Genomic DNA, 11749 nt, shown 5'->3' with positions numbered 1-11749 from the left:
AGATCAGGTATGTGAAACACAAAATATGACAAAAATTATTTATTGTGTTTTATATCACGGTATTATATATATATATTTAAGCTCTTAAAATGAACACTACTTCATAAGGAGTGGGAATTTTTAAAATATGAAAAAATATACAAATGTAAAAAAATGTACTGTTTTGCCTTTGATGTCATTCAAAATAACAGGTGTAAGGCCCCTTAAAGAACAAGAGACTGTTTTTTTTCATCACTGCAAACACACAATGGCTTTTAAGGCCACCTGCACAGTTTGCTAAAGCCCCTGACAAGTCCTCACAAGCTTATTTTGGCCTCTGCTGTTGTACTCCAGTCAGGCAGGGGGCGCTATACACGCCAACCCCTTCACAGCAATGCACAGCATGAGGGGGTGGCGATCATGAGGGTTAACAATTTCCGTAATAAGTGAATCTTTCTCCTTTCGCAGGGTCACTTTACAGGAACCAAACAGTTCTCTGATCTTATCGAAAACTTTTTTATCAGCTAAAACAGCCAGGGCATCATCTTTCAAAGACGACTTCCTATTCGAAGCCATATTTTGCACCTGTAAAAACAAATATGAATTAACCTCAAATAGAAAAACCTAAAAGAAATATTTTGAAGAATGTTGGTAACTGGCACTCATTCACTTGCATTGGTTTTGTGTCCAAACATTAGAAGTGTTCAGTTACCAGCTTTCTCCAAAATATCTTATTTTTTTCATAAGAATTCATAAGAATTTGATAGTCTTATTTAATTAACACTGCATATAGGAATTTATTGTGTGTCTGATATTTGACCTGTGTTTTGAATTCCATAACCTTTTATGTTTTACTTATAGTCATTTTTTCTTGTACAGCTGCTTTGTAACAATGAAAATTGTAAAAAGCGCTATATAAATAAAGCTGACTTGACTTGACTTTTTTGTTCTTAAGAAGAAAGTCATACAGGTTTGAAATGACAAGAGGATGAGTAAATGGCGACACAATTTCCATTTTTGGATGAACCGTCTCTTTAATGGTCTAACTGGTGTTGGGTACTATTGTTATGAGGATACTTACAATACGAAGCACAGCTTGCAGGGTAACATGAGTACAGCAAGATTTCAGCACAAGCAGGGTGGAGTCATTCATCTCTAGACAGAACACAAAAGGCAGGATTTTTATGAAAACAAAGGTCAATTTCACCTTTGTTGTTGTCTTGAACTGAACTCACCTTCTAAAGAGCTGATAAGCAGGTGGGTGGCTGTAACAACGTTGGTGGGTTGTTGCTGATGTCCAGAAGGGGTTGTCTCGGTGGGACCCTTTCCAGCTGCTTTCTGCACCAGTTCCAGTGTAGGCCGAACAGCAGACGCTTGATCTAATTTACTGAAATCCGGCAGTGTCCCATCACACAAGACCTCTAGCTGACAGACGGACAACATGTCTTGTAACATGCACAGTGCCAGTATACATAGTATATCCATAAGTGGCCACCACTAGACTTGAAAACTGATAGAATGATGTATGCGGTTTACTTTCAATATTTCTAAACGGTAAGCAGTATATTCTTCACAGTATGCAGAAGGTACAGTTAGTAATGCGTTCTGAACACAGCATGTTCACACTCACTGCGTTCTCCAGCACGCTGATGGCTGATCTGTTCTGCAGGAGCACAGAGATGTGCTGGAAGAGAGACGATCGTGTGTTGGCTGGAAGTTTAGAGAGAACCTTAAACTGGCCCTGTAGTTCTTCCAGGTCTACAGGAGTAGAAAAAAAAGAGGCTGTATAAACCTTTACTGAAGTATTTTCATGTTTCCATGTGTACTGTTTATATTTCTATGAAAAGAAAGTATACTCTAGTAAGGGTGACGATTCACACTATAAATGAAGTACAGTATAACTATATTACCGCCCACATCGACGATAACAACATTATGTTAATTCTAAGCTCTTCACAATCCAGGCAAAAGTCAATTTAATTATGAGATAATGAGCATCAAAGTTTGATTTCAATCATTAATTTAACTATAACAATCAATTTCTTTGTTTTGTTCAACAATGTCAAAGATTAAAGACATTTTTCCTACTGTATGGTAATCGATGGTGGCCAACAACTGTTTGTACAAGTATTCTTCTGACTTTCCTTCAGAAGAGACATTTATACAGATTTGGAACAACTCAAGGGTGAGTAAATGAAGATAAGAGTTTTCTTTTTTGGGTGAACTGTCTCTTTAAATGCATACAGAAAAAAACACCAAAACTGTCACCTTTACGGTTAAAGAAACTCTAAAGATAAAGAGTGTTTAAAACAGGTTTCTTCTGTGTCTCACTGATGTCTAGTGGTGCAGAAATAACATAATACATGACTATTCAATAAAAAACATTCTAGTCAATCCAGTGCTGTTGGTACCTTTCTGTAGTTTGCCGCAGTTTTTTCCTGGTGAAGCGCCGACTGGGACCGCTTGCTTTAACTTCACCGGTGCATCGACCTCAAACCCCCCCTGAACATCTGCCAGCAGGCACAGCTCTGGTACAATGAACAAATACAAAAAACAATCAAGTCTTTGCCCGTCTGGAACCATCATGAACCTGTTATGTTATGTTAATATTTTGACGTAATAATCCATTTCAGCTATCATCACAGCATCAATACCAAAGTGTCCGGTGTTCGAAACCTCCAGCTCGATCACACCGTAAGCGATGATGGTTCTTGAAGGGATGTTGAGAGATTTATTAGTGTCATAATCAACAATATCCTTCTTTTTGTCATTCACTGACACCTACAGAGAGACAGAAGACACGAATCGCACGGGTTAGTGCAGCTGGCAGGACCGGACATGTCAGTGTTGTTATTGGATAATGCTACAACTCCCTGTATGTCAAGGAAAGAGGCGTGTCCTTTTCATGTTCAACAGCACACATGACACGTGAATGTTTAGCTTACGCACTTACACAATGTGTTTTACTATAGATAAAAATCTTTGAATTGTTTTACCGACGTGTGCTTTTGTCTTGTCGCCTTTAACCTTATGATTTATTATTCTCAGGTTCAGTACATGTCAAGCAAGTCAAGTCTGGCCTACATAAAATTCAAAATTAAATAAGAAAGGTATTTCAAAGTCGGAAGACTCCTTTGTGGTATGTTCGTGCTCAAAGTCTAAAAACACAAACATTTTTGTAATCGATTATATATATTTGGTTACTTTTCTTTTTATAACAAATTTTTTTTAAGGCAAGTCATCATTCAACAAATATGATACGAAATACAATCTCTACGGTTTCAAGCAAAGGTGTATTCAGCTTTTGGCCTTCTTATCTTCAGCTGGGCTTATAGCGTCGGGGTATACTGATGGTCTGTAGTATCCGAGGTGGCTTCTTCTGTCTCTTATCCTTGAACTAACTTAACCCAACCACCAGCCTTTCTCGTGCCTGACCAAAAATAAACTCATCCATGGCCTTTGCTGACCGAAAGTAAACTCATCCATGGATTTGCCTGGACACATGCGCATACAACTGTCCTGTTTTTCTCCCGCGTCCACGGGTAGCCACACCCACACATGAATAATAATGACTGTGCATCTTGCCCAATGCCATATAAGCCATTACTAAAACATAAATAAATAACAATCTTCCTACCAGTCCATCACATTTGATACACTAGAAATAAGCAGGCAAAGTAATTTCACTTTCTTGACATTATATAACAGAATCTCTAAATCTCAAGTCCCACCTTTATCTTCTGATTGAATCCAAACATCCCCGTACATGAGCCATCCATCTGCAGCTCTTCAGTGACAGTACAGGCCTGAGTGGTGATAATGCGTTCCTTCATTACTGTCAGCACCTCGCCCCATTTCTCTCGTGTCTGCTGGACCAGAGAGTGCTGTAGATCCAGAACTCTGCTCACAAAACACAACCAGAGAACAGATTCAAGTGACTGTAATTCAATTCTGTTACATGGCTTTTTTGTCCAATTTGCTTTTGCGTGTTTCCGTTCAAAGCAGAAACTGCTTGGTAACATTCGGTTGTTGCCATTAGTAGATGACACATGCACTTTCACTTCTTCTGCTATTACTGCTCACGGGCCGGTTGCCCCAGCTGTGTGCAACTGAATGAAGTACAGAGTTAGTTACACACTAGCTAGTAGCTACTAGTCTCCAGTGTGGACACCATAAGTCTGGTTGGTGCAGCCCTAACCAGTATCTGTCTTTAAAGGGATTGTTCACCCAAAAATAATAATGATGTCATCATGTACACACCCTTTTGTCATTTCAAACCTGTATGACTTTCTTTCTTCACAAGACACAAAAGAAGATATCGTGAAGAATGTTGGTAACCGAACCACGGCGGTTTTGCGTCCGTACATTAGAAGTGAATGGGTACACTGTGGTTCCCAACATCCTTCAAAATATCTTCTTCTGTGTTTTGTAAATGATGACAGGATTTTTTTTTTTTTCGGGTGAACTACATTTATTCACATCGCATCATCTCTACCTCAAAAAGACAGCGGTCGGTTACCTAGCTTTGGAATCCTGCAGTAGTTTCTGCACATCCACCTCCTGTTTTTTAAGGTTTCCAAACGACGACTGCAGTTTGCTTGAGCCGGCACCCCCTACAGAAATGCTTCCCGCCCCAATTTCCGCTCCAGCACTTCCACTTTTGCTCTCCACGACTTTGCCGTCAAAGCTCATGAAGTCGGTTTCAACCACAACTGAGGGTAAAAAACGATATATAATCAGGTCACAAACACGACTGATCTTTAAACAACTAAAGTGCTCTTTTAGGGAAGTGTAAAGAATGAATCTCCTTAAAAGCTTTATAGATTCTAATACCACTGTACACCATCAGCTGTTTATCATCAAAGTCCCCATGCGATTGAAATCGAAGTGATTTAGTATGAATGTGTTAGCCACGAGGAAAGCTGTAAACCAGCGCTCTCCAAAACATTGAGCCATTTGCATTTGGAAGATTTGCATTCAACACTTTTATGACAATCTGCACTTCGGCTTTTCATCAGATTTTATGCTGTCAAGTAAACAAAACGTTGCTGGGCGTTATAAAAGGGTGAAGAGCGACTCAATGTCACGTTTCCTCTGTCAGTGAGACATCTACACAGTCAGGGCACTTCAGTAAGTCTTACTTTATAAATGTGTTGATGTTCTTTCCAGTAGATGTCATTGTATATTTCATTCAAACTTGTCAACTATTCAATCCAAAACGTCTGTAATAGTTTCTATAGTTTTCCATCAGCAGGGATTATTTAAATAAGCTTCAGTAGAGACAGAGAAGTCGAGCTGTACCTGGATTTATGGGATCGCCAACGAGAACATCGGATAGTTTGAAGTCCGATGGCAGATATTTCGGCTTCTGCCAGAACCAATACCGGTTGCGCTTGATGACGAGAGCCAAAGGAACCAGACCGTCCGAATCATTCAACCGAGACACAGAAATCAAAGAGCCTTCTGGGTCGATCTCTGACAACAGGTTCTTTGTGGCTTTGGCAAACATCTTTGATACTGTCAGTGTGGGTTTAAAGGGTTAGTTGGACATACATCTCCATACATTAACCTTTACATCACTGTCACGTGGCATCATGACAGTGTTTATACGGTTCAATACTGTGAGTACTGTACGTTCAAAGGTTGATGCATTAAATCGAATAGCAAATGAGTTACTGGAGCAGCGTGGCGCTGGTCTACACTATTCAATCTTCACTCTTCAAAACATCATTCTTTTGGAAAATATACAGAATAAAGGTGAACTGTGCTTTATAAAATAACAGATCGGGTAGATCGGCCTTACCGTCTTCGGCTTTCGTCTCTTATCTGTCTGTTGAGGTCTCCCGCACGAAAACAAAGATAGAATAGAAAAGGCTGAAGGCTCATCTGCTTTACATGTGTCTCAAAGCCCCGCCCATACGCGCCCAGACTCATTGTTGCATTCGTTCTTCCGGGGTGTCATTCAGAGAGTGGGCGTGTCCACCTTACCTGCAAGTAGTTCTTTTATTAATAGTTTTATTGCACTAAAGTTTCTTTATTTATTTAACGATGCGTTTATATGTTAACGTGTCTTTTGCTATTGACATAGGTTTTAAAAACAAGAAGCTTTGTTTACTTGGGACAGCAAGAGACTTGTAAAGTATCTGAAATGCTATTTGAAAGAGGGAGAGGCTTATCTGGTAGATGGTTTTGGGGGATGACAGTCTAAGTGGATGTGATAACCTGACATGACTGGAGGGTTTTAATAGAGGATAAAAGTTGGCCAAATTTTTGCATTCAAACTACAAATTGCATTTTCATTCTGCAGTGACGGATGCTATTGAATTCATAAAATGTAGAAAAACAGAAGGTTATATCTCACAGTGCCCTACAATCTGCTATAACAAATGGAATTATAAGGTTCTATCTGCATTCTGGGCAGTTTTGAGATACTGAGCTTCAAAGTTTTAGCATTCCATTTGACTTTGTAGATAAAACCTTTCTGTGTTCTAAACAAATTCCCGAAATGTACACAATACAAAGAAAAAGCATCACGTAATGTAGAAACAGTCACACAGACACATTTTCATTTAATCAGCATTTCTTTGTTGAATTTCAACAAAATCAAACTTCAGTAGTGACAAAGTCATCCAACTGCAACGTGAAAGACTGACAGCATGACAAGACACATGAAAACTGTGAAAAGGTTATCACATACAAATATTTGTGAACTTTTTCGAAATACAATTGTGTTCAAAATCATAGCACTGTGTTAAAAAAAGTGAGTAAAGCTCAATATCCTTATAATAACTTTTATTTCAATACACAAATGCGTTGGGAACACTGCACATTCTATTCTAAATCAAAACATGAACAGAAAGTATCAAATGTATTATTACTCTACAGAAAGTGAAGACCAAGGAATGTTAAGCTCTTCAAAAAAGTAGCAGTGTCTGTATTTTTTTCTATACAAAGTCGAACATTTACTGTATAAAATGAAAAATGCTTGAAATAATGGGACTTTGCAGGGGCTTCTTGCCGATAGCTCGGCTTCACATTGGTGTCTTCTAATTGTAACAGTACTCAACATCGGACTTTCTTTGATCACCCTGGTTCGATCCATTCGAATGGTATAGATTTCTGTTTACTTCCACGCCATTCTTGTTTTGGTTGCCATTTTAAAGCTTTTTGAATCATTTAAGCTGAGCAGCAGCCTGTCATTTTCTGCACTTCTTTATGTGTTTTTTCCTCTCTAATCATTTTTTTTATCCAAGTACGCTGTTCTTCTGAACAATTTCTGGAACGACACATTTTGCTCACATTTTCAGAGAGAAATGCACAGTGCAACACTTGCTGCCTTCGTCCTTGAAGAAGGGCCACTTGTTTGACACCGTTTTTTTAAAAACTATTTAAACTCCACACTGCTATTATTTTGACCACGCCCTTTTCAATTTATGTTTCAATTACACAGAATGCATGTCATGACTGTTGGGTCTGTTGGGTTTCTATTAGTCTACTACACCTATTTAGAAATATAATTTCTACCACAAACAGAGACTTAGTGATTTTGGACTGCTATTACTTTGAACATAACTGTACATGTACAAATAAAGAGTTCGGTTCCAAAAAATGTATCACTGTTTCAAAAGTCATGTTTTTTATGTTATCGTGTTTTTATTGTTTTATTAGTTAGCTGTATTTCTTAAATCAAAACAAATCAACTGCAGTTTGATATTAATTGGAATGCACAGTAAAAAAAGCATGATATTTGAACGTTTTAAATAACGGAGAACCAAACTCTTCAAATGTTACTGCTGTATTGCTCAAAAGTATAAATGAGGTCTGAACAAATACAGCGCATCTTTATTGTTATTTTGACCTGTTTCTCCAGTTTTCATTTTATGCAAATAAATGCAAATGGAAACAATATATATTTTTATTTGGTAGAAATATTGTTAGTAGTTCACCGAATGAAACAAAAATGATAATTTTACCTAAACACATACCTATAAATAGTACATAGTAATCCGAAAACCTGACCGCAGTGAATCTATTATTTACATTTTACATTTATGCATTTGGCAGACGCTTTTATCCAAAGTGACTTACATTGCAATCTATAATAAATTTGTATTGGAGTATGTGAAATCCCTTGGATCGAACCCATGACCTTGGCTTTGCCAGCGCCATGCTCTAACCACTGAGCTACAGGAAAGCGATGATCACAAAGAATGATGTTTAAAATGAGACTTTATTGATAGAGAGAGGAAACACTGCAGTGATCAACACGCAAGTACTCCATCCTCAAAACAATTTTATTTGTTGTGCGTGGTTCAGAGTGAACTGGGCACAGGTTATAGGTCAAACCGTCTGGAAGCTTTAAAACACTGCCAGTCTTCTAAATAAGTTAAGATGAATTTAAGTTATCCAAGACCCTAAAATGTCACATCTTGTTCATTCAAGAATCTCGGAATAAAAGGCTTTCGTAAAATTACAATACTTTGTAACGATACATTTGATTTGATTAAAAGTTCTAGCAAAGACTATTATAAGTATATAATAGTACATAAGGCATTAGACAGATGTGGAATTCATACTCATAATATAAATCATAAATTCATTGACAGTTTCCTTAAAAGAGGTAGACAATAAGACAGTTTTGTTCTGACAACTACATACTATACAAAATAAACAAACGTTATGTTTTAGGCTTGGGTTGTTTACTGTAGTTATTTGCAGTAGCTTGGGTTGTTTACTGTAGTTATTTGCAGTACCACATTTAGCCACAAGATATCACAAGTTAACAGTTTTTCAATTGCCTTCCTGTGCTACTGTCAAGCACAATGAAACAGGAATGTGAACTGGGTCAAGATTGCATCTCTCTCAAACATCAATGAATCCGATTGCATAAAAGACACAACATAAGCATATTAAGGCAACTGCACTCCTGGGACATTAAATAATGGCTGGAGTGATTTGAAATGATGTCATTCTGAGTCAAAGTTCTGGTGTGGCCTTTCTTTGTCGCCTTCTCATTTGAGGCCAGTTTGATGTATTTCTTCTTTCAGCATCATCAGTCTTTCCCTGACAAGAGGTGTGCACTTTCTCTCGATGCTGTAAAGTTGGCCGGAAAAACACAAGCGACAGTGAGCACAGGAGTTACCAGAGGACCGGACAGTCGAGACTGCTGAATCCAGGATCTTTACGCAAGTCCCAGTATGTGTTGTTGCTCATCCAGATGTCGTCTTTGGATTTTCTGTTGGTGACACAGCAGAAAATATATGATGATGTGGAGACTTTTTGTGTAGATAATGATAAACGCCAGACTTATAGACATCAGGCTAAAGAAAAACACAAATCAACCTATGCTCATTTTGTTCTTTGAGAAATGTCCAGAAATCTGTTTTGTATCATTATGTCAAAGTGATATTAAAGGGATATATCTTCTTTCATTTATTTACCCTCTTGTTATAAAAAAGCTACTTTTATAAATGTCCAGTGAATCGGAGAGAGTGTTTTTCTTTACAATATTCTCTTTTGTGTTTCACATGAGAAGGAAGGTCATACAGTTTTGGAATGACATAAGCATGAGTGAATCATTTTTTGGGTGAACTATCCCTTCAAGAATGAAAGGGTCTAGATTGAACCCAAATGAAAGCTCTCTTTGTTAAATTAAAATAGTGTCAGTGCACATTAAGTAGGACTGTAGGCTCATACTGGAAGAATCGAGGTTGATGTGTCATCTGGTTCTCCTCCAGGACTCTGCGTCTCTCTCTTTGCAGCTGTTCGATTCTCTGTTTCTGCATCTCCGCGGCTTCAACATTCCCCTCCTCAAGTAACCTGAACACACACATGATCACATAGTCACAGATGATATTCACGTGTCCTTGCAGAACGGTTGCAGTCCGTAACAGATGCAATTATGTCTTCTTTTTGTGGCTGTGACACATTTACGTCATAAAAAAATAGGCTGCTAATATAGATGTCAAAAGTATTGCTAAGGTGACACAAAACTGGATAATGTCTTTCCAAAGTATAACTTGAGTGTGTTGAGAAAAGGGCCATCAGTTTGGAACATGATGGGGATTAAATGATTCGTTTATTTTTAGTGCAGTATCCCTAGACTTATTTATATTAATTTGATCATACTGGCACAGGACTGTAAACACTTTAATTCTAAACTTTCCGTCCCCCCAATCTAGGATGAATGGTAACATTACTGTTTGTAAGCCTCTTGGACTATCCAGTCTCTAACGCCTTTTTAATATTTCAAGAAATTGTTCATAATAGTTTATAATATGTTTTCCCGTGGAATCAAAATGAGTATGAAAATCATTACATTTCACAGTATTGGTACTGAGTACTTCCGTAAAAATATTCTGGTATCATAACGTCCTTCCGTCAGGTAGTAATAAACTTAATTTGAGCCGAGGGATTAAATTGGATTGGAAGCACAATTTACAGTTTTATAAGTTTTACCTCTGGTCGAGTCGTAGCCTGGTGTCTGTGGGTGGAAGAAGTGGTTTGGTCGCATGGTCCAGCTCATTTAGCTCCATAGCAAACTTGGTGAAACCGTAGTACTGCTCATAGTCAGGAGGTATAGGGTCTGCACACACACACACAAGCACGCACACAATGTTGGTTATAGGTGGGGACATTCCATATGTGTAATGGTTGTGATACTGTGTGAGTGTGCGCGCGTGTTCTCGCTTACTCGTCCTCCAGATGCAGGAAGCAGAGGGCGGGGTGCCACAGTAGATGCCCTCTTGCCATTTCCCAAACAGCTTGTGTACGACCTTCCCTTTGTGGTCTGTGACAGATCCCTCTACCTCATTCATGCTGGAGTTCCAATACTTTGCCTGCGAATAAGACAACACCTTTGATAACACAGTGTGACAAATTGTTGTTGTTGTAGTTGTTGTATAATTCTGTGGTGCTAATTATTGTGGTAATATTTATTATCATGTAGCATCAATGTTTTAGTGTAGATTTAACTCTAGTACATTTTGAGCTTATATCTTTATTAGTATTATTACGATATATCGGTAAATTTCAAATAAACAAAAACTGTACATATTTTTTTTAAATCCAATTGTCACTGTCAGAAAATCTCTGTCGCACAGGGTAGGTGAGATGAAGCGATGATGGGTGACTGCATCTGGGACAAAAACGATCCAAATGTACACGTCTTAAGTTTGGCTGACAAATTTGTATTAACTGTTATGTTAAACTGTTGTTTTGAGCTCAGTGTTATGCCAGTAGTAATTTGTAATTTCTGCGTACAGGTAATAATAGCAAATATATTTATATTATATATAAATTATATAATTTTGACAAAACAATTATGTGATTTTGTATTCAGCATGTTAAACTTCATAAATAAACAGTAGAATAAAAAAAACATTTTGTAATCAAAACACCTAAAATGAATATGTAAAAAATGTGATGCAAATAATTGTCAAAAGTGCAATAGTAAATGGAGAAATGAAGAAAGCCGATGTCTATACGTCTGTATGCTTCACTGATGTGACAACCGTGACATTGAACAGAAATGAGTTTAATATCTTCTATCCGAACACCCCCGAGAGTTACAGTACGACTGACATGTTTTGAACTCTATTAGACTGAGGCCTGTCAGACTATGAAACACTGCAGGGTTGAATCATAATAATTACAGCTTTCAAATACAACAGATGTCGGCTGTGATGTGAGAAAAATGTTCAACTGATACATCCGCCGTCTGATTCTGATATTCACAAATCTGTTTGGCGTCCAGATTCCGAAAGGTGAC

General features: G+C 37.8%; 2 protein-coding genes across 8 annotated transcripts in view; both read right to left on the bottom strand.

Moving 5' to 3' along the window:
• Window positions 1-10: 10 nt before the first annotated feature.
• gsdmeb (gasdermin Eb) lies at window positions 11-5904 on the bottom strand. 2 transcript variants are annotated; one of them, XM_079469535.1, is made up of 10 exons: window positions 5783-5904; window positions 5281-5496; window positions 4499-4691; window positions 3711-3879; window positions 2634-2760; window positions 2391-2507; window positions 1610-1737; window positions 1215-1404; window positions 1061-1134; window positions 11-564 (listed from the first exon to the last, which is right to left on the bottom strand). In XM_079469535.1, the coding sequence occupies exons 2-10, from the start codon at window positions 5486-5488 to the stop codon at window positions 334-336; spliced, it is 1437 nt and encodes a 478-aa protein (XP_079325661.1). In that variant the 5' UTR covers window positions 5489-5496; window positions 5783-5904; the 3' UTR covers window positions 11-333. The 2 variants fall into 2 exon arrangements, with proteins under 2 accessions (XP_079325661.1, XP_079325662.1); XM_079469536.1 differs by lacking the exon at window positions 5783-5904 and having other exon boundaries at window positions 12-564; window positions 5281-5632.
• A 2286-nt stretch (window positions 5905-8190) lies between these two features.
• The window catches only part of osbpl3b (oxysterol binding protein-like 3b), a 47421-nt gene continuing 43862 nt past the window's right edge, over window positions 8191-11749 (bottom strand). For all 6 annotated transcript variants that reach the window (XM_079469633.1, XM_079469635.1, XM_079469638.1 and 3 more), the window contains 4 exons: window positions 10673-10817; window positions 10438-10564; window positions 9676-9798; window positions 8191-9214 (listed from right to left, as the gene is read on the bottom strand). In XM_079469633.1, the coding sequence (XP_079325759.1) occupies window positions 9118-9214; window positions 9676-9798; window positions 10438-10564; window positions 10673-10817 (492 nt within the window). In that variant the 3' untranslated portion in view covers window positions 8191-9117. The remainder of the gene's footprint in view (window positions 9215-9675; window positions 9799-10437; window positions 10565-10672; window positions 10818-11749) is intronic.

This window comes from Barbatula barbatula (assembly GCF_947034865.1).
Source record: "Barbatula barbatula genome assembly, chromosome: 12".
Taxonomy (NCBI): domain Eukaryota; kingdom Metazoa; phylum Chordata; class Actinopteri; order Cypriniformes; family Nemacheilidae; genus Barbatula; species Barbatula barbatula.
The sequence above is the reverse complement of the archived record's forward strand: the minus strand, read 5'-3'. Positions and strand labels throughout refer to the sequence as shown.